Below are 25,895 nucleotides of genomic sequence, written 5' to 3'. Positions count from 1 at the left end.
AAACTGTCCATTCTCCATTATGAGACTTTTGGTCCTTGAAGTATTGTAATGGAAGACTTTCTCAGTTAATCTACTAAGGAGGAATGGCATCTCTGAATCAAAATTGTCTTTCATCCGTTTATTCTTGCAAGAAGGAAAGGTCTGCCACAGCCACCCAAAGCAGTCTGAGGTTCACACCTTCAAACCACGTGGAACAAAAGGAACACTGGGTTCCCGCCCATCCTAGACCTTTTGTCTCTTGGTCCTTGATTTCAAAGAAGTCACAATCTCCTTTGCCCCGGGAATTCAACACCCCATCAGTTCACAAATTGTTTACGACCCTCCCTCATATGCATACATGGGAAACAGCCCTTTGATTCACTTCCCCCCTCACTGTCTGCTTCCAACATCACAGAGAAACATTCAATTCAGTTTATACTATATTTTCCCATTACAGTATATTAATGCTAACCTTTTTTTTACTTATAGCATTTTGAATGGAATACTTTTACACTGCATTGCTATTTTAACTAAAGTAAAAGACCTGCTTAGTTCTTCTACCGCTGCTTTCGAGTGCATGGTACATTTTACAGGAGGAAATTTAAACTTCAGACAGTTTTATGGAATTTATTCACCATTCATTTTATTGTCTACAATTATGACTTTTGTACTGTCACATGTCAAAGATGTCTTCTACTTTACAATAGACATGTACGCTGAATTTTAAATCTGTGCCTATTTTTCTGAGTCTTTATTTGACATCATTCATCTCAATGTGGCACGTGAACCAGCTGAAGGTCCGTCTCCCAAACGGCTGCCTGCTCTGCTCTCAGTGAAGTAGTCTCCTGGTGACAGGCGGTGATCTGGAGGGACAGCTGGATGTGCAAGATGGCTGGTTCTTGTCCGAGGCCTGATTGTAAGTTCATCAAAAGTTGACCTAAAAGAAGCTTTATACATACCTGTCAATTATCTGTTATTTTCTTTATGTTTTGATGTTGTTTTTCCCCTCCTCATTCACTTTATTTAAATTTCACGTAGAAAATAATGACGGAATATTGGAAAATAATAAAATCATGAAACATGTATAACACCCATTCAAATATATATGTACAAACATATGTAGGAGCACTGCAAATTAGAAAATAAAGAGTACAAACAATGTAGACTAAATATACTAAGCATAGCTTACATAAAATAAAATAAAAACATATAAATTAAATATACTATGTAGTTCAACCCTCATTACAATAAGACAATTTAAAAAGTTTTGTTCTCTCTTGCTTTTAATTAGTTTCAGATATTTCTTAAATTGAGCACATTTTGAAACGCCAGTTTGCTGACCGTGACGTCATCGCGTCAACCAGAGAACGTGCGACGAACACCGGAAGTTGAATTATCAGCTGATCCGGCTGGCTGTTGTTGATGCCTGAAGTTGCTGTTGTTTGGACACTGTGTTGCTCTTATCAGCGCCGGACATTGGAGGCAAATTAAACGCGAGCGAAGGACACGGTGGGCTTTCACCGGCGGAGAAGCTTACGAGTGACGAGGAAAGCGTTTAACTGCGAGGAGTTTGCGCACGAGCGGCAGCAGCAGCTAGCTCCAACGCGCGAGCCTCGAGAAGGGAAGGAAGAAACACAGCCGACGGCTCGGCGTGCTTTCTTTGTTTATGTCGTGCCTGCCTGAACCGCAGTATTCATTGTCTTTATCTTGAATGTAGAATTGTTTTTCTGAACATACGTTATTTATATGTATACTTTCTTACCATTACGCGCAGGGCAGCTAGCTCGTCAACTCAACGTTCACCCGTAGCGCAAAGAAACAGCTTTCGTAACCGCAGCGGTGACGATGACGGCAGCGGCCAGTGAGAATAATCGCGCATTGAGACGTTGTTTTTCGTGCCTCTGTTTAGTGTAGGTGTTGCTCACTGTGTCTGGTGCTCCGTTGGTCCGTTTGGAGACCTGAACAGCACTGTGACCGAACACACTGGTGTTACATTGAAGCCAGTTGGAGACGTGTGGCTGTTAAACACGTCTGTTTGTTAATTTCTGACGTCGATTCGAGTGAATTAATTATTTTTCCTTTTTTTAAAAAAAAACATTTTGTTTGAGCCGAATCGATTTGAAGCCACAGAAACGGGTAATAGGTCAACTGACAGATGTCCTTGTACGTTTAGGTTGGCAGGCGTTGCGTTATTTGTGCCAGCTGTCAGACTTTGCTGGGTAACTTGTTAAACTGTTATTTAAAACGTGTGTAAGTCTTAGTGTTCAGTCTTAGGTGGCTCTGTGTGTGTATCTATCTATGTGTTATTCATGCTTTTTTATTACGTATGGCATGTGATAAACTGGCCACCTTGTACTGTTTCCCATAGTTTGAGGAGCTGTTTGATGCTCTCATGTGGATAAAATAAGTAGATAGAGTTATGAATTGAAATAACCATCTGAAACTATTGAGACGGTGCTGCGATCAGGGACAGACAGAGGAAGAGAAAGGGTTCCCCAGAGGGTCCCATTGTGTCTCGAGGTGAGGTGAGCTGCCCTCCACTACGTGCCAATGCTGGACCTGGAGGTGGTGCCTGAGAGATCACTAGGAAATGAGCAATGGGAATTCGCCTTAGGTGAGTCTTACAACTTTTCCAAGTTCTATAAAGACAGACAAAGAAATTGAGACTGCAAGCTATTCATTCATATTCAATTAAAGCCATGTTTTTACAATGATTTTCCTGTCATGTTCATGTTATTGTTAAGTGATTAAAGCTCAATTTAAAAATATACTTGTCTGTGTTTTCAGGGATGCCATTGGCCCAGGCCATCTCTATTCTGCAGAAACACTGCCGTATCATCAAAAATGTCCAGGTGCTATACAGTGAACAGGTGAGATGGCCAGATTTCTGTCTTGTCACACAACAATGTAAATCGGTGTGTTTAAGCACTCCGTTCTAGACGGCAGTACAAGGTTTCTTGAAGCTTTCCCTCTTTGGCAATAGTAATTCAAGTCATTATAAAACTCCAAATATCTCAATTTTTACAATACGTTTGGTAAAAGTTCTGTAGTCAATTGCATTTAGGCTAATTTGTGTTGTCAATTTATAGTGTTTCCACCAGAGAGTACTGAGTATTTTTAAGCTATTTGTGTCATGCTCATGTCTTGGTTACAATTCTTCTTCAAAAAAAGTTTGCAATGTGTCTATATGTAAAAACTATTTATTTGGGCTGATATATACCGTTATCACATGTTTCATTAAAAACAGCAAGCATCTGCCTCACAAATTACATGTCTTATCAGGCTATATGAAATGATTTCCCAAGTTCAGTAGAAATAACTACAGTTAGTTAGGGAGGTTGTTATGACTACTATAAATCTTAGATTTAATATGTATTCAAGAAGGTCTGGAAGCAGTTCATGTTAATGTGTATGACACCAAATATGACACACATATCTATTTTTCACATGAAATAGTACTTTTTTTGCATCTCGTTTTAAAGCTTGGTTGGTGCCTTGTTTGTTTTGACTTAAGTAGAAAAGTTTATCTTTTTTTTTTGTTTGTCTCTCCTCCAGACACCACTCAGCCATGACCTCATACTGAACTTGACTCAGGATGGGATCAAACTGCTGTTTGATGCCACAAATCAGAGACTCAAGGTGAACATTGTTGAATTTTAGGAGACTGAAAGGTGCAGCTTTTTAAATGCAATGCATATCTGTGATTCTCGGCGACGCCGTAGGGAGGGTAGTCCTTATCAGCTGTAGCTGCCATATGACTGCAGTCTGGAGCGGTCTGAACGCGACACGTTTCATACAGGAATGTTAACCGTGATTTAATGCACTCCAGATACCAGGAAGAGAGGACTGCGGTATTTCTAGTTATTTTGAAGCAGCATCTGACACATACACTTGACTCCTCTTACCTTGTTACTGGCGCCTAATTGACCATTTGTTTTGTACTCATTGTGCCCTAACCTCTTTCATCTTTCTGAGCGACAGGTGATTGAAGTGTACGATCTGAGCAAAGTCAAGTTGAAATATTGGTGAGTAGATACGATCGTGTCAAAATGAAGTCAAAGGCAATTAGAAACTTGTTGCATGACAACTGAGGCAGTATAAAACCTTCTTGTTATACAGCCTTTATGTACAGGCACGGTCATTGCATTGTTCACGGTGTCCATTTTATGTTGTCACAGAGACAGGCTTCTCTCAGATATACAGCTACTTAGTAGGGGTGGGGGAAACAATCGATACAGCATAGTATCGCAATATTGTATCGATCTTTTATTTATCAATTATTAACATTTTGGTCCTAGAATAATAAAAACAATTAATTTTTTGTTGACAGAGTTTTCCTTTGGGGACAATATGCGGTTGAAAAAAATGTAATAAATCGCATCGTATCGCAATACTCAATGTATCGCGATAACATCGTATCGGGACTTAAGTATCGTGACGATATTGTATCGTGGGCCCTCTGGTGACTCCCCCTCTACTACTTAGTGAAAGATGTCGCAGTAATTGAGTCCGCCTGCGTTAATGTGTTGCTTGATTGTCTTTCAGTGGAATTGATTTCAAAATGATACGGCAATAGCCCCATCACTACTGCAGCACATCCTGTGTTATGTAAATAGATTTAACTTTGTGTGTATGTGTGTGTGTTTCAGTGGAGTCCATTTCAACTCGAAGGCCATTGCCCCTACAATTGAGCAAATAGACCAGTCATTTGGAGCTACGCACCCTGGAGGTACTTCCCAATACATAAACACATTAATTCTCAAATGAATCTCCACTTTAAACTCATTCATCTCTTTATAATGGACTCTTTTCCGTCTTTGTTTGTCTGCATCCAGTTTACAATGCTGCCGAGCAGTTGTTCCATCTCAACTTCCGAGGCCTGTCCTTCTCCTTCCAACTGGATTCATGGAACGAAGCTCCTAAATACGAGGTGAGGATCAATTTGCTTGTCAGCCAGTTGTAGAAGGGCCCGAGAGCTCGTTTCCTCACATCCCGGGGGAATCGAGGCAGCCTTGAAGTGATTCCTCTTTATATGGAAAAGGGAATGTGAGGTCATGCCTTATGTTTACCTCGAGCATGTCCTTTAATCACTGTCAGCTTGATGTGGTGATGATCAATAACAAGAGAGTTATTTGTGTTCCTTTTTCTTGGATTCCGCTTTTCTAAATGCTTCGAAACGTGATCCTCGTCACACCCCAGGACGCAGAGCTTTTGTTGCAGATTCTGCAAAATATTACATCAGACGCATTGCACTGTTATGTAAACAGTCCAAATGTGAGTGCAGTAGGAAGTTTAAAGACGTTTGTTGGCTCGGGCAACATGAGGTCATCGTTATATTTTCAGAGACAACGCTGACACGCGTCGGCTTGAAATTCAGATTCTCGAGACAATATGACATTGTCATATTTTAGCAGTTAATTATGGTGTTGAGTTTATACATACTTCCAAGTGTTTTTGCCTTTTGTGGTTTGTTTAACGAGGCAGATGTTGTTCTTTTTGTACTGGAGAGCTTTCGGATGTCTTGGGCAATGCATGTCAGAAACCAGCTGCTCTGCCGTCTGCTCCGTTCTGCAGCTCGCTTCTGTGAAAGCACACGTCACACATTGATGTTTTTACTCCCCCCCAGATGCCTTTGTATCTCATTGATGAGGCGGTTGCAGCTTATCACGTCATTTTAGTTTAGCTGTTCTGCCGCTCCAACTTATCTGTGATATCATAGCAAATGCGTTGATTGTTTTCTTAACTTTCCAATCCGCCCCAAGCTGCAAGTGGTGTTGCTTAAATAGCTTTATTTGATTCAGTGAAACAACAACGTGGGCTTTGCTTGTGATCTGTAGTGGTGCGGTAGTTTCGGCTTCTTGTTTGACCTGGAATATTTGCATTTCTTTGTCTGAAGCTCAACACTCAGCTGTAGTTGGTTTTCTGTCTAAAATGTCAGTTGAATGCAGGTTTATTTTTAGATAAAACTAATACTGTGTTCTGAGAATAAATTAAATATTCAAGGGTTTACGCTTGGAGCATAATCTGACCCCTTTGTCTTTCCCATATTTGTCAGGATTAGTTTTTTCTATTATTCTCCACAATGCCCCAAAATGACAAAGAGAAAATGACTGCAAACTTCTGAAATTGTTACTTGTAATTCAATTCATTTCATCTTTTAAATCATGGCTACTTTGTCTTGCATTTCTTTAAAGCCTTTAAGGAATACTTTTAATTTCTTATTGAACTTAATGCTGGAAATGTTAAAGCTAATAATCTTGAAACTTTCCTCAGTAAATAAGTTTTAAAATACTATGGATGATTAAAAAAAAAAACAACACATTTCTTAAAGCCTACAATGGTTTGTTTTCATTCAATATCAGACTGATTTATATGCATCTATTTGACATCTGCTTGATGGTGATGATACAACTTGAAAATGCACAAATAATCAGCACAGAAATGAAGTTTGCATTCATTCTATTTTGATTGGATGTATCCCGACAGGATCCAAACTGGATGAAAATGTAGTGTGACCAATCAGTGATGAGCTTTTACGTTTGTATTATGACTGAATGGTCACATCTCTGTACCTAGGAAAATGTATTTCTGCAACTTGCTGTGACTGTGCATGCACAAACACAGTACGTACCAGTCCCATACTACTCCCAGTTGTTTTGCCTTGGCAGCCTAACTTTGCCATGGGTTTGGCCTCCCTGCAGATTCCACACGGGGCCATGGTCAAGAGGATGCACATCTACACTGGCAACAACCTGCAGGAAACCAGGTAACGTACACACACACATGCAGATACACAAACTAGACATCACGTATGGAGGAAATACATCTCCCAAAGAGTACACAGTTTATTTTTCTAAAACATAGACGCCAATGAAGACGTTTAAGCGCCATCGAAATCTGCATGAAACCACTCGAAGCAAACATTTACAAACCAACCAACTGAAATATGTTTACCAAAACATTTTTTGACTGATTAAAGGACTGTTGTAAACCACAAAATATGCATTTGTGTATCCAATACTCACCCTGTGTTACCTCGAGTGAGTGAAGAGAGCTTTGTTTTACTGGCATTCCTGCCACTGTGAACAAACACATGTCTTTGCTGAAACCTCACTATTTAAAGCACATCCAGATAAACAATCTTATGCTTGTGCAAACGTGAGCTTTCAGCAAAAGTTGTGTGAGTTTGGGAGGAAGTGATCATATGATTGGGGAAATAAAACTGGATTACACTGCACGAGTGATGTGAGAGTTTGTCAATTAATGTGCAGAACGTAAATCCAAGAAAACAACACCAAGTAGGATGATTCTGTGGCGTTTCCCATGTTGAAGATGTGACAAACTGAACTGTCGGTCCTCAGGGCTCCCGTGATGCCGTTGGCTTGTTTCCTTGGGAACATCTTTGCAGAGAGTGTTGATGTCCTGAGAGATGGAGCGGGGCCTCTGGGGCTCAAACTCCGCCTTCTCACTGCAGGTAACGCATACCTCTGTGTCCGTGTACGTCTGGAGGAGCGTAAACTAAGCTTTATGATTATAATCATAGTGTGTTCGAGTGTTTTTTATCACATTTCCTCGTGTCTGCATTTTTGATTCACATGGTGTTTTCCTTCTCTTGCCCTCCACACGTTCCACAATCTGTAACATCGCTAAACACACATTTAGCTGCACAAACCTTCATATGCCGTGTGTTTATCTAGCTGTATGTCAAATCTAAAAAACAAACTCTCAGGGAGGCAATCAGTGTTTTTTTTGTAATTTTTCCAGAGATAAAACAATTTCCTGTTGTATTGTGATGTGAGTGCAGGCTGCGGTCCGGGTGTGATGGCGGATGCTAAAGTGAGGTCCCTGGAAAGGAGCATCTACTTTGGAGATTCCTGTCAAGATGTACTGGGTGCTCTGGGCTCGCCACATAAAGTCTTCTACAAGTCTGAGGACAAGGTAGAAAAGCAGTTTTATGTGTTTTTAATGCATTGTTGTTTAAACAACGTGTGTTCTTCACTATGCCCTGAAAATAATCTGAAATAAATGAATCATAAAGAGAAAATCTGTTGATAACCCCTTTGAAGAGCTACTCTGACGTGCTGAGAGGACAACAATGTCTGCGTCAAAAAACATCCGTAAAAAGATTTATTAGTATTATTGACACAATCCGTCCTTTTCATAACTACCCAAATTGTGTGTCGATGATAAGCAACAGCACTAAACATAAAAAAACACCCACAATGCAACTAGTGTAGACCCCGCAAATGTAATGTTTATGCACCATAATATTAGAAAATGGCTCAATCTGATGGAAAAAGGTAAAAAACTAAAATTGAAGATTGAAATATTTACATAAAAGAATGCAGCAAGCCAAAAATATATGCCATATATTAACACACTCCAAATTATTTTAAAAAATGAAGAAGGAAAGACAGCACTGGTGATAAGATAGCATTATCACCTAACTTGTGTCTTCAATTTATTGTTCTGGTTTCATGAAAATAAATGTACTTTTTTTTCTGTTCAGTCTCACCGCTTTCCTAAAACAGTTTTCAGTCGCAACAGGCAACAAAAACATGAAAAACAACAACTGTACACTACCTGCACAGAAGCAAACAGTGAGCCAGTCATAATCTCACAGATAAAAAGCCAGCTGCTTCAGTTATTGCCAAAAAATAAATAAATGCAAATGTTTCTTTGTATCTGCATTAATAGTAAAGACGGATATTATATTGATCCTGTACATCTTCATGTGTTCTTATTTCTTTTAGATGAAGATCCACTCTCCGTCACCTCACAAGCAGGTTCCTTCTAAATGTAACGACTACTTCTTCAACTACTTCACCCTCGGAGTGGTGCGTGAACTCGGCCGCTGCTTGTAATCTAGTTGTAGTCACACAGTGATTTTCTTCAGGACATTTCATTGACTTTAAGTTGAATTAAGTCATAGTTTGTTTTGTCGCCACAGTACATATGTTTGATGTACTTTTTAGGAAAACAGCTACAATGTTGGGCTATCTACGGGAGGAAAAACCCGACTTCATGGATATTACTAAATTGAATTACATGTTATGTACATCAGTAAGTGTGCTTCAGCTGGAGTTCATCGAAGTATTTATTGCAGGACTGTTGAACTGCATCACATCCTCCTTCTGGATCTAATGAAGTCGGTTTCAGTCACGCTGCACTGAAGTCTCTACTCCTAAAGTTTGTGTGTTTTCTTATTTTTCAGGATATCCTGTTTGACTCTGCGACTCATTTGGTTAAGAAGTTTGTCCTCCATACCAACTACCCCGGCCATTACAACTTCAACATGTAAATATATTTCTAATTAGTTACTTGTTTTTGTGTCAATGTGGAAGGTACTTTGTGGGCTTGTGTGCAAATTTAAGGTTTAAAGTAAACAACTCATTTCTTTTAATAAAAACGTTTCACAATAAAGAATGAATGGAAATGTAATAATACACACTGTTATTTTATTTTTATATATATATATATATATATATATATATATATATATATATATATATATATATATATATATATATATATATATATATATATAAATAAAAACTACACTAATAATGTAGTTCTTAGGTTCAGAGAGTCCAGTAAGGCTGCATATGACTGAATTGGACAATGCACTGTAATATTACTGAATTCCTGTTTATTGGCGCCAAATTATCTGTACACGGATAGAAATTAACGGAACCATTGCAACCCTAATACTGCACCATCTATAAGTGTTGTTATCTGCATCCAGAAGCATCATTTAGTCATCTCTTATATCTCTGTACTGTAACGTCTCTGCACTCCGCTTGATTTTCTGTGCTTTTGATTATGTTTTTTTTTTTCTGTCATCACAGATATCATCGATGTGACTTTAAGATTCCACTTGTCATCAAGAAAGGTGAGACACTCATCAGTCATACATCTCTCAAAGGATGAACCATGTGTGTCTCAGTGGGAATGTGATGTTTAGTTGTAATAATCCCCTCATCTAATACCAGTTCCTCTGTGTTTGTGTCCCTGCTCTCCAGAAGGAGCCGATCCTCAGACCGAGGACTGCATGTTAACAACCTACAGCAAGGTCAGCTATGAACAGCAGTTATGTGTTGTACATTTACAAGATGGCAGGGCTGTAACGATCTGACATGGTGTCAGTGAGTTTTGCTTTCTAATTTGGGCTCGACCACCATTTGTTTTTTCCTCTGGCATCTCTAAAACCCGCTTTGCTCTGGATTGGATTAAACAGTTGGTTTCATATCCATCAAAGCTGGATTTTTATGACATCTGTTTCATACTGTGGCAACGGTTATCTTCTGATCTTACTGCAGAGGAAGTCATATAATGAAAGTCTTGTGATATGACTTTCATCCACTAAAAACAAACAATACATGTCCTTTTACTACAAAGTGGTCTGTTGAAATATATATATCATGCAGTTCTTTTACCTGGAAGCTAATTATAACCACAGTCTTGTTGTTGTTGATCCTGTAATAAAGCTTTTTTTACACAGGTCTTGTGACCTTGTGATACAAAGCAGTGGATAAGCAATACTTTGCATCTACTGCGACAAACGTTGTCTTTTGAATTGTCTGTTAACTTTCTTGTTCCTCTGTCAGTGGGATCAGATCCAGGAACTACTCGGTCACCCGATGGAGAAACCTGTCGTGCTCCACAGGTACAAAAACATGCTTCTGCATCTACACAAACAAATACATTGCATATTTACGTATGATGTTATTGTAAATGTGTGTCACGTACATTTTAGGATAATGAATTGGCTTTTTTTTAATTTTAGTTGAATTTTATATTTCAAGCTGCAACATTTTTACATTTTTTTGGGACATTTTCCAAATGCGTGTCTGCTCTAATCAGATGTGTATGTTTGATAGGTCATCATCAGCCAATAACACCAACCCCTTCGGCTCTACCTTCTGCTTTGGACTGCAGAGGATGATCTTTGAGGTCAGAACACGTATCACTGTCGCATTAGCAAGCTTCCAAGTGTGTATAATACGAGTGAATCTTTCAGATTTCAATCCTGATTGACTTTGGTGTCAACCTATTTACTACAAGGGTAACAGCCAATGTGGGTAATGCTACAGGTTCCACAATACTGGGGGACATCAAAAAATAACTATTGTTTTAATAAAGAAGTCAGGTAATCATTTTTCCATCACTCGTTGAGCAACCGCCATCCAATTGTATGCAGCACATGGCATGAGTCTGTGAACAGTCTACGAAATAGGGAAAGTAGTTTGTTACCTTGCTGAGAAATTGAGGAAATCCTCAGTCACGTTGCTACAGACGGTTTATTATACTGCAGATCTTTAAACGGTGCAATGATTTATTAGTGGGCCAAAGGCTCAATCAACGTTGTATTACCTAATTTGGCGATAGATGGTGACTATGAACACGTTTATTTCAATGAACGTCTTCAAGATTGCCACTAAAACAAACTGGTGTCTGTATAGCTACTCAGTTAGTCATGGCAGTGTTACTTTTTTTAAATTTACAAGCGTGTCAAAAATAGATATTCTGAAACTGGCAGGTTTTTTTTTAGCAACAATATTATAAAATCAGTGCAAACTCGCAGGTTAGAATTAGACCAGAATGTGACCGTGTTATTTTGCCTGCAATCTTAATTTATATAGTGTTTTTTTTACCTAAAGTGATTTTCAGTCAGTCATCATGCAGAAGGTAAAATTTATGGCATTTTTCATTACATAGATATTACTGGTATGCCACATTAAGTACGGTTAGGGCCCTAAAACCTTCTGAAGATCCAGTTGTATGTTATTGTGACCTCACTATCATCCAAAACAACCAAAACCAATGAGTGTAAAATGTTGATTTTTCTTAAATGTTTTACACAGTGAAAAACAGCCTGCGGGTCAAATTGACCCTGAATAACACTGATGCGTCCAACATGTGTACAGGACATTGAAAACATATCATTATGTTCATTTTATGTTTTACACAGTGTTGCCCCCATTAAATTAGGAAAAGTCATGAAATATGAAGCAAAACAAATGATGTTAACCATTTATTTAGAGACGTTAAACATTGAATGGGGTCAAATTGACCATAAAGGTAATAGGAAGGTTAAGAGAGGAGTACACTTAAGGATGTGACCTAAACATAAGTCTCATTAAATAATTTATTCCGTAAATAGTATTGGCTGCTTTGTCTTAGTTTGCGTGAAACAGCCTTGGTAATGGACGTTGTGTTTTTCCTGAATATTTCTATACTCTTTATATTTTGTATGTAATCCAGTCCATTGTAACACATATATTCTTCATCCCTCTTCCTCAGGTGATGCAGAATAACCACATAGCATCAGTGACCCTGTACGGTGCTCATCGGACCACGAGTCAAGCTCGACCCGAGTCCAGTAGTAGTTCCCACTGAACCAGTAACCAGAACCTCATCCCATTCTGGCCTGTCCTGAGTCGAGTACCTCTGCTGACTGAACCCTCTAAACCAGAGCCAGATTCATAACCAAGCAGACCTAACCCAGAGCAACAACGTAATTCACACCAAGCGCCGATGCTACTCATTGAACAGACCCACCACCAGAATCCAGAATATCCAAGTCACACCTGGTATTGATCAACTCTTCCTGGTGCGTCCTCAGACCTACTCTCCCAATCAGAAACACCCGGTCGGCATAGTGAACACAACCCAGACTCTCCCAGGAACCAGGATCCAGTGACATGGTCTGCAGTGCTGGACCACTAATGCCTCGCAATGAAATGACGTCTCGGGTTGTGTGGAAATATCACGGTGGTGCTGCAAACGGACATGCGGAAAAAAATCTATGCTCAAGTAGAGCTCAGCTGTTTTCTGTTTCCATCCAGTGACTCTATTGCCCAGGACCGCAGGAGAACAGTCCAGACTGTAGGTTGGACAACACGGTTCCACCAGTAAGATGTAATGGCAGCCTGTATTGGACAATAACCTCCATCACATTGTGGCGAGAGGATCAGCATTTAATAATCTGCAACAAATCACTTCTGTAAACCGCTGCGGCCAAAGTCTTGAAACAAACTCTTGCTTGGCACACTGAATAAACAGCAACCGACCACACTGCCAGCCCAACCAGTACCGCCTGTCTTCCTGCCACAACTTGAGAACCAGGCCCAACTGGCTCAGTCAAAACCCGGACACACTGCAAGTACCCAAACGCGTCCAGCAACAAAGCCAAACACATTGGAAGCTGCAGAAGACTTTCTACCAGAAAAACGTGAAAATCCAGATTTTGTCAGACAAGAAGAAGAAGCAGCAAACGCCCTCGGGGGAGTTTGTTGCAGATGTGGCACAGAACACATCCACAGCAGCTGGTTGACCAGATGTGAAGCCTCTCGAAGCGGAGCAGTCCAAGTGTTGCCATCATATTGTCTCCCTCCTTAAACCGTCCTACTCACTAGTCTTCCGCCTTTCTTCAGTGCTGTCCTTCAAACACACAGAGACACTCTCCAGCACACAGCAGTAAACACTATTAACCCACCACAGCTGTTGTTATTTGCAATTTCAGATGTTGACGTGACTGTCTCCTTACGTACAAACTCCGATAAATGAGTGTGTGTTGGGCTGCTGTTTTTCAAATTGACATTTTAACACACTTTAATTCAAACACACAGGCTGATTTTTTTTTTGTCCCTTCACTACTAGATCAACGTTAGTTTCAAGTAGATGAAAGCTGGTTCATCTTGTTTTTTCTTTGCATTTTAAAAGTACAAAACAAACATGGAGACATGCTGGCATGGCACAAGGAGATGCATGAACTTGGCAGATGCTTTTGAATGAGAGGAAACTTCTTATAAGCACAAACTGGCAACCTGTTTTGTTTATTTGATCCTGCATGTTGTGAGACTCGTTTTATTGCTTCATTCATTCACGTCACGACCATTTTCATCGCGTTCTCTTTTTACATTTGCACTAACGTACACCTTTTTACCTGATTGGTTCATTGTGCCCCATCCTCAGAGAGCTCAAGCTTAGTCAGAAGACAGGTCCTCCTACGGTGCACAGTGGATGCAGTCCTATCATCTGTGTTACACTCATCTCCCTGTTTCTTTATCTCTACTTCTGATTGATACGTCCAAATTCATCCCTCAACAATGTCTGCATTCATTGTTGAATTGCCAAATGCTTCAGCCAAAGACGATTCAGGATGATTTCATTTGATCAGCGGACTTTCCCCACTAGCCTCTTTTTTTCTCTACACCCTTCCTATGGAGAGAGTCGTCTGTTGGCCGTCTCCCTTTCATTGTGTCTTTCATGTCGAACCTGCACATTGCAGTCATTGCCGCGATAACGCCTCTAAATTCAGCTCCTGGTTTTTGTGACCGCTGACAGTAATTGCACAAGCTCTGGATCGCAGACTTGTGCATGTGTTTTCAAACCAATCCGCCTGTCTTTCATCAGGGTTTGGTTCCAGCCAGAGACATTTACGATAGTCGTAGTGTCTTGTACAGTTGTTGTTGTCAGAGAGCTGTAATTTTAACGAATTCCTCTGTGAATTCATTACATTTTAAACCCATTTAGAAAATGGGGTTCAATCATCATTCCTTCATCATAACATTTGCTTCCTCCCGAATGCCTGAATTTGGAATATTTTTCATCCATAAGCATTTCAATAAACTGTGTATTAATTTGAATACACACATTCTCTTTTATTGTCCATTGATACAAATTTCATTTCATTTTTTTATTCTTTTATTATTGCTGGATGTACGATTGCTTGTATCAGCTCATGTGAAGTCGGGGGGCCTGCATACGTGACAAAATGCTGAGAGCAGCTGGAGAATCGAGAGCGCACAATGCCAACGCTGCTCCACGACGCCTTCCAGTCATTTTAAGATCGGCACGCAGATATTTAGTTTTCTTCCGAGGTTGTCGTGAGGTATCTTATCGAGCAGCCTGAGGTGAGCGACGTGTTCAAACTAGCTTCACTGTGGCATTTCATTTATTTTCTGTTCGGAGGGTCCTCTATATGTTCTTTAACAACCCCAACTGACTCAATTGGTTGAAAGAAATGGCATCACACTGCGAGTTAGCTTGTAATCAGCAGCAGCTGCAGCGACAGGAAATAGCCAAACAAATGTACTTTGACTACATTTCCGATTCATTATAATAGGAATTAAGACTTTTACAATTCATTAACAGTAGCCTTTACTTCAAGTAGTATTTCCTGTGGTTTCTCTCCATAAAGATAGATGATGGCTATGAGAAGACTTTATTTAAGAGCAGCTGGAGACATTGTATGTGCTGTGTAAAACCAGTTAGTTTGGCTGTTGTAAGAATTATTTTTGTAATGTATTCAGGCCCTAATTCTTCTCGCTGATAATGTGCAAATGCTGTAAATAGTTGAGTGCTCTTAGTCTGGTGTCATCTTATTTATATAACACAACTGACTCGGGCTGAGAGTCTTAATATTTCCTCCTTAAAACACAACTGACTGCTTAAAAGCAAAGGAAGTTTTTATTTTATTTAGACCTCCGCTCCGTATTGGAACTTTTTCTTGCGCTAAAGCTGCAGAAGTGTTGGGTGCCAGTAGAAAGCCCTGCTACAGCGCTGCTTGAACTGCGACTGCACCTTGCATGGGGTTACATTTTAATCCACAGAAGCATTTTTAAAATGAAAAAAAAAAACATTTATGCAAGGCAGTGAAAACTTCCTCACATCTGGACTGGAAGAGAACTCTGGTTGATTGGCAGGTTGCTAGATTTCTACTTGTTTACACGAGAACATGTTTTGTTGGCTGCAGCCAGACTGTGTAATAGTTAAGGTGATTTGTGGGTTTCAGGACGCATAAGAGATGAATGTCTTTACAGTCTGGTATCTTATACTAGGATCCCAGAAGCTACAGCTAATGTTTCAAGATGAATCCAACAAATAAAGTAATTTTCTTCTTGAGCTACCAGGTGTAAGATGTGCAGAGCGATGGCTGTCCGCTGATATCGGAAGAACTTGGAATCACAAAAGATCACAACTGTCGCTCTGGTTTATCCACATGAGTTGAAAATGGAAACCATTGTATTATAATTGCCATGATGGCTATATTCCATCATTTTGCTAAAACTGTAAATATGAGAAAATCAATGAAATACAAACTGCTGAATATTGTGCCTCATCTCCCACCAAGCCTGTCTTTGACTTCCGTCTCTATCTCCTCCGTACAAACAGTGTGAGAATGCATTTGAAGTGCATCATTGTACAGTGTGTGAGCGTGTTACTGAGCATTAGCAACAAGCTAACATGGTATTATGGCCGTCTGCCATTTTAGTTTTCCTTTTACCTGTAGAGAACGGTCCAGCTAGGCCAACAAGATGAGAATATGTTTTTCAGGCTGGTTCTCTTTCTCACCAACCTTAATGTTTTTGTAGGCTACTTTGTTCAGTGTAGTGTGTGTGTGCATGTTAATAACACCAAACACACAGTAACTATGATGAGCTTTTAGGTTGCGGACACACATTGTTCTGAGGAACACATGATTTTTAGCAATGCTATTCTTCTGAAAGACCTGAAGGAAAACCATTCCTTGTCTTCCTCCACAATATAAATTGGTTATTCCCCAAAAGAGCTCAGTGCTTTTGCTCCTTAGGAAGCAGATGACATGAAAAACCAGAAACGGTAGAGGCAGCAGTGAGTGAATCAAGATTCTCGTCAGGCTACATGCATACATGCTCAATGATTTTAGGGAACCTGAGCTCAGTATATAGTATATAATTCACGTAATATAAGAAAAACAATTCTACTCATTAATCCAGATTTGGTAAACTCCGCCCAGCACCGTAGACGGTCAGTGCGTTGAGGTGCGTTGTCACTGAGATGCTGGGGGAGCAGCTATGGGGTGCTGGGTCGTTAATCTCATCCAAACTCAGGTGGATCATCATATCCTTGTTTGAAAGAATGTTTTAAGTTTGTTAAAAATCTTGAGGTCTGCGTGGCTTTTAAATTTCACAGTTTTTTTTTTTAAACTATTATTTAATTGAATGCCGGAATGAATGATTGTCGTAACCAGATCGTTGTAATTCATAATGGACGGATTCAGTTGAGTGTAATGGTAATTTCACATCAATGCTTTGTATTGTCTGTTCTTGGTATCTTATATTCTGTTGCCCGACTCACTTATGCTCCTCCGAATATTTTTTTGTGAAATCAGTACATTTTAAACCCATTTCTGGAAATGGGGGAGTTGTACTTAATTAAAAATTGTGAAATTCATTGGAATGTGGCATTTTTCTATTTTGAATACTATAACTTTGTGTATGAAGAAATGCATACATTTATTCAGCATGTCCACTGAAAATGGCAATAACACTATAGTGCAAGGAGAAGGTTTAGGTTTACTGTTTTGCTGTAGCAAAATAAGTTTGACTGCATTTTGATGATGCTTGCTGAGATTCGCTCCTGCTGTGTAATCTCTGAACAACTCCAATGCGACAATTGGACTATTATGAAATCAAAATGGCCACTGTTCATTGCAACAACATTCATTTTCTTTGTGCAACCAGGATATGGAAATAATAATAAAAATGTGGATGTGTAAAAGACTGTGAGGCTTTTATTTCTTAATTTACTCAACAGTGAAACTCTTACTAAGCTTACAAAAGTAAGTCTAGGTATAACGTGTAAAAAAGTACAGTATTTTACAAAAAAAGACTAGTTTAGAATGCCATGAAATTGCTGTAAAAACTGTTATTAATAAATGTTATATAGTATGTTGTAAAAACATTCTTGGCAAACTACGGCAAAAATGTTTTGTCAATGTTGTGTAGATAAAGTCATGATGTAGTTATTGTATAGTTCATTTCGAAAAGCAAGTGTGGCCCTTGTTCTGTGTTCTGACCTCAGGGTTCTACGACCTCATGGTTCTATGACCTAATGGTTCTATGACCTCAGGGTTCTATGCTATGACCTCATGGTTCTATGACCTAATGGTTCTATGACCTCAGGGTTCTATGCTATATGCTATGACCTCAGGGTTCTATGACCTCATGGTTCTATGACCTCAGGGTTCTATGCTATGACCTCATGGTTCTATGACCTAATGGTTCTATGACCTCAGGGTTCTATGCTATATGCTATGACCTCAGGGTTATATGACCTCATGGTTCTATGACCTCATGGTTCTATGACCTCAGGGTTCTATACTATGACCTCAGGGTTCTATGACCTCAGGGTTCTATGACCTCAGAGTTCTATGACCTCAGGGTTCTATACTATGACCTCAGGGTTCTATGACCTCAGGGTTCTATGCTATGACCTCAGGGTTCTATGACCTCAGGGTTCTATGACCTCATGCTTCTATGACCTCAGGGTTCTATGACCACAGGTTTTTATGCTCTAATCTGTTTGTTTTTTTAGGAAAAAGTAAATTAAATAATATTAGTATATGTTTCAGAAGCAAAAGTAATTTAATAGTTTCATTAGAAGTCATGTCATATTTTGAAAAAAATACAAAATAATATAAACTTTGTGTGCCATTAAAATGTCTTAAAATATAATTACATTAATTTATACTTTAGTATGTTACACAAAAAAATATGTGGGCCGGCAGACGGGCCACTATTCATAAGCAGTATTTATTCAATTGACCTTGGCCAAGTGGTTGTAGAGATCACTATTCAACATACTCCAGAGCGCTGTGTGCCCTGACGTCTTCTTGCTTTATTTTCTTGAGAAAGGGGGTGCAGTGTGTGCCAGGAACAGCAAACCAATCCCATCCTCACAACAATCTTGATCATTTCATTTAACTCTGAACCAAATTTGTCTCTAGATCTCTTTTCCCTTGTGTTTGAGTCGTTGTAGGAACCCCAAATTAATTCCAATACGTGTGTTTATTGTGTTTATTCAGCAAAGTCTTGGGAAAAAATTTATATCTGTATCAGCATTTGTTCCTTTTTCACGAAATCAAGAGTAATCATCAATTTGCTTTTTTATTACTTTGCCTTTTGGAGAGAGGTCAAAATAAGGTCCAAAAACCCACATGTCGTGGTATGTTGCGTTAATTCAAGTAATCAAGTCATTTATTGACAACCAGATGTGTCTTTATGTATTTCTGCTCCTCAGGAATGTAGATGCTCGTAAAAGAAGAAATGTGGAGTCATAAAACCTCACAGGCTGAGCCTCAACGGTTTGAGTATCATGTTTGACCCCAAGTCATATACTGAGTCTATCGAGGCTCACGGCAATTACTGAGTCCAACCTCTTAGTGACTTATTTCAGACCTAGGGTCACTAAGTGATTGAATATAGTTTATTAGTTCATATTTTGACATTATTATACTTACCACATTTCAGTATTATCATCTTTCCAATGACATTCACTACAAGCGTGTTATAAGATAGTCATCACACAAAGTATTGGTATTGTATGTCCAGAATTAGTCATAAGAAAGTGAAAAAAGTGAAAATATTATTTTCCAAAGGAAAAACATGCGTGACGTATAGTTGGAATACTCTTAATGGCAGCACTCATAGATGTAAAAGTTCCTTTTTTTATTCATAAGTTGTATCTATTCGTGATGATCAGATGTGCGATCAAACTTTCTGTCATTCACAGTTTGTGGTGCGCATGGAAAGGGTTCTGTTTTGCTTTCGAAATGAAGGAAAACAGAACCACACAAATCACACAAAATAAATCAAATTATTAAAGCATTTAATAAGCGTGTTCACATGAAAGTACACAGGCCTGACTCCTCAAATATCTTTTTTTTCATGAACATTAACGCAAGGTTTTATGTGTATTTGTCCCAGCTGGTTCCCATGTTGGTTTTGTTTGTTGTTTCTCCAGGGAACAGATACTCTAACTGTTTATTTGTGTCTCCATCCGGCTCAATGGAGTGAAGAACATCTCTGTGTGTGATTCACGGTGAGAGCACAAAAAAATCCCTGCACCAGTCCTGACTGTCCACACAGTCCGATGTGAGTCAGTATATTATACGAATGCTGAGGTCTCAGAAACACAGATGCTTGAATGGGGTTAAACCAGCTAACCACACGTCAGTTAGGTTTTCCTTGTGGATCTACTGTGTCTCTGTGTAAACAATTACAACACAATACATTCTGAAGATTACACATTCAATAGTCTTCTCACAATCTTCTATCTAAATCAAGGTCTTGCTGCCTGGTTGTTCACGCTGTGATCACACAGATGGGCTTGGATGGCAAAAGCACAAATTCTCTTCTCTTCCATTACTGAAAAATCTGAAGTACATTAGATCTTTGCCAATTCATTTCCTGAAAGATGAGTTGGATAAAGTCTCATATGACTCAGCTGTGCTTTTGAAGACATCTCAAGTCTTTCATGTTGGTCAAAGATCCTGTTTTTTAACCATTTTGTCCTCGCCAAAGCTTTTACAGATCCCAATCGGCCCTGCAGGCAGTCACTAATGCGTGATGAACACTTGCTTCTCGCCATAGTCCTTCTCTTCTCCCGCCGTTTTTTCCATCTTATCCTTCCACTTAAAGGGCCAGGACGTCTGGCGAGTCCTGTTGTGGCAGCTCAGTCTGGGGTCGTGCAGGAGATTCCACATAAGCCAGATCTGAGGAACACTGAGGCTGTGAACAACCATGAGTTCCCTGTAAAAACAGGGGTCAAACGTCTGAAGGTGGGGTGCTGCAGATGGCCGGGGAATTCCGAAGGTCCGAAAGCCCTGGTGGCGGGACGGTTTGACTCCAATCAGCTGGAGGCACATTCCTAGAAAGACATCATCGATGGGGAACAACTCCACCTGCAATTGAATCAAAACATTGTGAAGCAAAAACATTGTAAAAACAGACATCCAAAAATATGAAAACTGACAAACTTTGAAGTACCTGTTGACAAGCAGAGCTAAGTCTCCGAGCCGTATGTCCCGACATGACAAACCCTCCTCCTCCAGCGTAATTTGGGTACAAACCTCCTCCATAAACAAACTCTGGCACATAGTATTTGGAATTGCGCCTTCGAATTGGTTTAGCATGGATAATAATATCCCCAACAAACAGATCCTGGTCTGGCTTTTGACCCTTTAGCATCTCTAGTATATTGTCAACATTAACATAAACATCAGCATCGCCCTTGAAGATGAATCTGTATAAAAGGAGATAACAGGAAAAGCATCAGATGTGAGTCACATAAGGCCAAGAATCAGATAAACTTTCCATTTAGACTTGTAAACACTGACTTGACATCAGGACAGCTGCTGTTGACCCATTTCAGAAAATGGGTTTCCTTCAGCGTCAGGTTGAAGAAAGTGTCTTCAAAGTCCCAAAGCAGGATATCCCCAAAGGTTTGACTCTCGTAGGTCATGAGCCGATCCCAGAGAGGCAGAGCAGTCCGATTCCTGGGAACCCCCAGCAGGAAAACCGTCCGGATGGACACACCATTTTGAAAAAGTCCCTCTTTACCCCAGGTCCGACGTACCACCTAAACATAATTAAGTGCAGAGTGGAAGAGATTGTTTTTCTGTTGAGTAGAAAGAATTTGTTAAATCAAATGTTAGGATAAATGTGTGTTACTTGTGTGACTGACAAGCCCTCCCGACCTGTCTGCCTGTTGCTTAGTTTGTGTGGCTGTTTTCCCTGCAGGGATTGGAGGTATTCTTGGCAGAGGGCCATCAGTATAATGGCAACACATGGGCCGTGTATCCAGTGAACAACCTCAACCAAAGGCTGGGCGATATGGCCAAGTTATATCTCCGTATATATCACAGTATAGCATGTTTTCTGATAAATCAAAAAAAATAGCTGTCTATGTAATAACTACATGGATTTTGTATTCTCTTATGTTAATTGAATACTCTCATTTAATTATGAAATGTTCTGCAACAATAATCATCATGAATACTAATACTTTTGAATTAGTATGTGCTTATTAATACCAATTTAGAAACATGAATGTGTATAATAATGATATCTCGATATTTGACTTTATAACGATATGATTCCATTAAAAGACAGTGAATTAGCATGTTGAATTATTGCCGAGCTCTAGTCTGATAACTGTTGGCTAGACGGCTGCTGGCTGACGTTATGAACAACACAGAGAACAGTGAAGTGAGCCAAAACAGCAAAGAGGCGTGCTGGAAAACAAAAAGGAACAAGCTTTCATACACAAAATAGCTTGGATAAAAAAATGTAGTATAATTTCTGTACTGATTCACAGCCAATTTTACCAGTTACAAATATTATTTGGGCAAAGGCCTTCATGGAGCATTTTGTTGTATTTTACCTGACGTTTCTCAAAATCTGCAGGGATAGATTTCACCGCAATGAGCATGTAGGGAGAAGTGGTAGTTCCTTTACTTTCTCCTCCTTCTTCTTCTTCCTCTGCTCCTCCAATGTGACATTTCTCTGGCTGGTCTATGAGCAGCTTAAAGTTTCTGTTATCCTTTTCTTTCAGATAGCCCTCAAAGTCAAATGGTGGCAACGTAGGCAGGGGCTTGCCAGCAGTCTTAGTTGGGACAGCATTTTTCCGTTGAGACTTGGAATTCCCCTTAGATTTGACCTGAGGTTTGGACTTGAGCTGAGGTGGTTTCAACTTGGATGGAGGAGGTTTGGACTTGGTCTTGGGTTTGCAGGGAGGCAGCTGTGATGGGATCTGCCAATGAGGAGAAATTATGTGAGACAAAAGATGGAGGACATTTCTAATAGCAAAAACATCCAATCTTAATGAACATATCAAGTTGTATGTTCACAGAAAGTATAAAAACTATGTCTGTATGTTTATAAACTATGTTTATCTCTTCCAGGCTCATTATAAAATGTGTTGGGCTCTCTAAGGATCAGTACAGATGGACATTCACACAAACATAAATACAAACATAATGTGTGTACATACATTGATGCACTGTGCAGTATGCATATCCACACACACACCACCCACTGTGCAGTGCGCTGACACTGCTTGAGAATTTCAGCAGTAGAAACTGACAACATGTCTCCACATGCTCTGTGAGCACAAAGAGCATCGCAGCCTTTTTGTGGGATGTGAACTCTGCTTCTCTTATAAATGAGGACAAGAGTAAACAATGATGTACTTCTTGCAGCACCTCAAGGTCAGCACATCCCGCCCAGTGCTTGTCCAGTGTCACTGATTTCCCACAGGATTTTCCCCAACACATCATCCATCACAGTCCTCACCGTCTTCACCTGCTCGCAAACAATTCTTGCTACAAGCAACAACTGCCCTCTGCCAGGCCAGTTGCTTAATTTGCCTGTCTGCTGTTTGGTTCTAAGCAGGAAGTGATATCATGCCCCACGATCATTATACCCATTTTACATTCTGAAGATACTTGGGTTCTGATATTCAAACACACACACACACGCACACACACAGACACACATATAACTTGAACCAGATCAGCTCATACCCCTGGAGACTCCTGGCCTGCTTTGGCTTTGCTAGTGCCAAGCAATGTCCTGCTGGAGCTGGTAGAGCCATGGATCTCCAGCTTCCACACAGGCCTGTCCCACCCAGAGGAGAGCACGACCTGGACACATGGATGGGATCTGATTAGGCGGTGATGCGATTTGATAAACGCAAGTACTTTTCTTTTTGAACTACCCCTTCTTAGGTTGTGCTTGGTTCTATCCTCACCTGGTGGGCATAGAGCAGCAGACAGAATAGCATGAGTAGCAGCATGGTGCACAACACATCTGCCTTCACGTGGAGGATTCTTCTTAGTGTCGCCATCTTGCGTGGTTCCTTCTGAAGACGCTGACTTCAGCTCCGTATTGAACAGGAATGCAGTGGAAGTGGAAGGGCGATGGAGCCCGTTACAGATCAGACTCGGGTTTGCGGGCCACTCTGCAGAATCTGAGGAGAAGATGTGGTGATTTTCACAGTTTGCCTGTAAAAACTTCTCTCAATGGATGCACGCCCATCGTGGATGGCTCCATCCTCATCAGGCACCAACGGGTGGGGGCATTCTGCACAACAACAACAACAACAACAACAACAATACATTCCCATCGCTTTGATGCTCCCTGTTGCAAAGAACATAGTGTTACTTGTCCCTTCCCCCATTTGTCAGTCCTAATAAGGAGGTTGTACTGCCCATGAAGCTATTGTGAAACCCGCTCTTATGTTGTCTCAGAGAAAAAATGATCCTCATTTTGTCGATAAAAGATTATTGAATGCACAAGAGCAATATGCATAGCTGACCATCTTTCTCCTCCATCCGTGACTGAATTATGAGCTTCTGAACATATGAACTGCTTCACATCACCTCGAAGTAGTAACCCAAACAATTTCATTGATTAGAAATAACGCAAGCGGTTATTGTTTGCTGATAAATGGCAACAAGTATGCGTCCGTTCAGAAGGGGGAGTGTCTGCCTTATGTAAGGGAGCATGAGGGTATACCAACTCTGTCGAAGAACACTGTGTCCAAACGTTCATACAACTGGGACAAATCCCTTTATAACGGCCTGGAATATGTGTGACTGTCTCATCACAGCTAATTTTTTTTAGAGCACACGTTTCACACGCGCGTGACCAAAAACGTCGCAAAACGTCTCGCGCAAGAAAGTCGCTCGACAAATGGCACCATCTTCTGCATGTTTTTACAGTATCGGCAATGCGTCTGTCTGGTTTTTATAACTACAATTGCTCTGACATATTTCCTGATTCATGCAGGTCATTCAAACTTACCAGGCGAGAGACGGAGGAGGACGTCAAACTGAAAACATCTGTGCTGATGTGTGTGAATCTGCAACACAGGCTCCACTCTGCGCCACCGACACACAACAAGACGTATCTCCAGCTTCCAAAGACAAATACCCAATGAGAGAAGATGAGCTGGACTCATGGATGTGAGTAGAGGAGGGGAGGTTATAAAAGTTACCTGGCTTTACGCCCGTCAGCTGCTGGCTGCGCTCATTGTTGCCTTTAAGGACTGTAGGGAATATCCAAAGATGCACCGTCAACGAAATAAATGCAAGTCTAGACAATTACAAAGTCCTTTTTTTGTATAATAAAACGAGTGACTTGGTGTAGAATCAGCTAATGACAGAATAACTAGCACTCCTTGTTGTCTGTTTTTATCGTCTTTGTAAAAAGGGGAGACCATTGACAATATTTGCTACAGTCAAACAACAATGTGCAATTCTGAGTCTGTCAGGGAGTAGTAATACCCACATGGATGGACTGCTGAACAAAGGAAAGGTGGATGAAAGCTGGTCCAGTGGTCCACTGTTTCAAAATCCACTCATACCCACATAACCTGAATAAAACATATATTGGAAGTTACATTTAATACAATGGCATCATTATTGGTCAACGTATTATAGCGTGAACATGGTGTATACCATTCACCACGCCGATTGCCTCATAAACCACCGGTTTTACAATCCATAGTAGGTTATCAGAATATGTTGGAATTAATGAGCTAGTATTCAGATGAACACGCAAGACGGGAGAACCTGAACGCAACATCTTCATCCTTCAGCCTGACCACGTGACTAAGAGCGGAGCGACTTCAAGCCAGATGCCAACACAGCAACTGGGGAGGATAAAAGAAGAAGGAGACGAGATGAATAAATACAAGGGCAGAGTGTGGATCTTTTAAGTTATGATAATTAGTCATGTCCTGTTATAGTTTGGGTCTAGAAGGAAGTCAGAGATCAAGACCAGCTAGATATTTCTTATTAGGTCAAGCAACCCAGCCATACGGGAGAACACATGCAGACGCACAGCACGAGCAGCAGTAATTTACGACTATGGACTGAGGCTGTGCTGCACCATATGTAGTTCCTATAGAATACAGCGCGCCAGTGAACATGTGTGCATCCAATCAGAACTACACAAAAAGTAGGAAAGTTGAGGTTGGAAAAGCTGAAAGTAGACTTTCTTATAAGAAGTGAACATGTCTGCAAGGTTTCGGTCCTTACTGCTGGATGTTATAGTACAGTTTAACTGGCAAATACATGATTC

At 40.2% G+C, this 25,895-nt stretch overlaps 2 protein-coding genes across 3 annotated transcripts; one reads left to right on the top strand and one right to left on the bottom strand.

The window, feature by feature from the left end:
- Positions 1–1,367: 1,367 nt before the first annotated feature.
- On the top strand, positions 1,368–17,199 carry phaf1 (phagosome assembly factor 1). 2 transcript variants are annotated; one of them, XM_068602774.1, is made up of 16 exons: positions 1,368–2,593; positions 2,767–2,849; positions 3,535–3,618; positions 3,961–4,004; positions 4,629–4,708; positions 4,815–4,909; positions 6,681–6,745; positions 7,341–7,453; positions 7,784–7,917; positions 8,733–8,816; positions 9,194–9,276; positions 9,828–9,871; positions 10,002–10,051; positions 10,587–10,645; positions 10,860–10,932; positions 12,283–17,199. In XM_068602774.1, exons 1-16 carry the CDS (start codon positions 2,530–2,532, stop codon positions 12,376–12,378), a joined length of 1,251 nt encoding a protein of 416 aa, XP_068458875.1. In that variant the 5' UTR covers positions 1,368–2,529; the 3' UTR covers positions 12,379–17,199. The 2 variants fall into 2 exon arrangements, with proteins under 2 accessions (XP_068458875.1, XP_068458873.1); XM_068602772.1 differs by having other exon boundaries at positions 6,648–6,745.
- Positions 17,200–19,667: 2,468 nt separating this feature from the next.
- Positions 19,668–24,812, bottom strand: b3gnt9 (UDP-GlcNAc:betaGal beta-1,3-N-acetylglucosaminyltransferase 9). Its single transcript, XM_068603216.1, has 7 exons — positions 24,615–24,812; positions 23,560–23,778; positions 23,333–23,452; positions 22,192–22,560; positions 21,146–21,387; positions 20,796–21,051; positions 19,668–20,710 (listed from the first exon to the last, which is right to left on the bottom strand). The coding sequence occupies exons 2-7, from the start codon at positions 23,653–23,655 to the stop codon at positions 20,366–20,368; spliced, it is 1,428 nt and encodes a 475-aa protein (XP_068459317.1). The 5' UTR covers positions 23,656–23,778; positions 24,615–24,812; the 3' UTR covers positions 19,668–20,365.
- Positions 24,813–25,895: the final 1,083 nt, after the last annotated feature.

Source organism: Clinocottus analis, unplaced genomic scaffold, assembly GCF_023055335.1.
Source record: "Clinocottus analis isolate CAN_PGR_092001 unplaced genomic scaffold, fCliAna1.0.p SCAF_6, whole genome shotgun sequence".
Lineage (NCBI taxonomy): Eukaryota > Metazoa > Chordata > Actinopteri > Perciformes > Cottidae > Clinocottus > Clinocottus analis.
Note: the sequence above shows the minus strand (reverse complement) of the source record. Positions and strands in the feature narration are given on the sequence as shown.

Excerpts from the sequence above, each read along its gene's own strand:
- phaf1 (XM_068602772.1), top strand. The coding sequence starts at position 2,530 with ATGCTGGACCTGGAGGTGGTGCCTGAGAGATCACTAGGAAATGAGCAA. Across the intron at positions 3,619-3,960 it reads CCACAAATCAGAGACTCAAG|GTGATTGAAGTGTACGATCT; the intron begins GTGAACATTGTT and ends TCTGAGCGACAG. Across the intron at positions 9,872-10,001 it reads TCCACTTGTCATCAAGAAAG|AAGGAGCCGATCCTCAGACC; the intron begins GTGAGACACTCA and ends CCTGCTCTCCAG.
- b3gnt9 (XM_068603216.1), bottom strand. The coding sequence starts at position 23,655 with ATGGCGACACTAAGAAGAATCCTCCACGTGAAGGCAGATGTGTTGTGC. Across the intron at positions 21,052-21,145 it reads AGCAGCTGTCCTGATGTCAA|ATTCATCTTCAAGGGCGATG; the intron begins GTCAGTGTTTAC and ends CCTTTTATACAG. Across the intron at positions 20,711-20,795 it reads TTAGCTCTGCTTGTCAACAG|GTGGAGTTGTTCCCCATCGA; the intron begins GTACTTCAAAGT and ends ATTCAATTGCAG.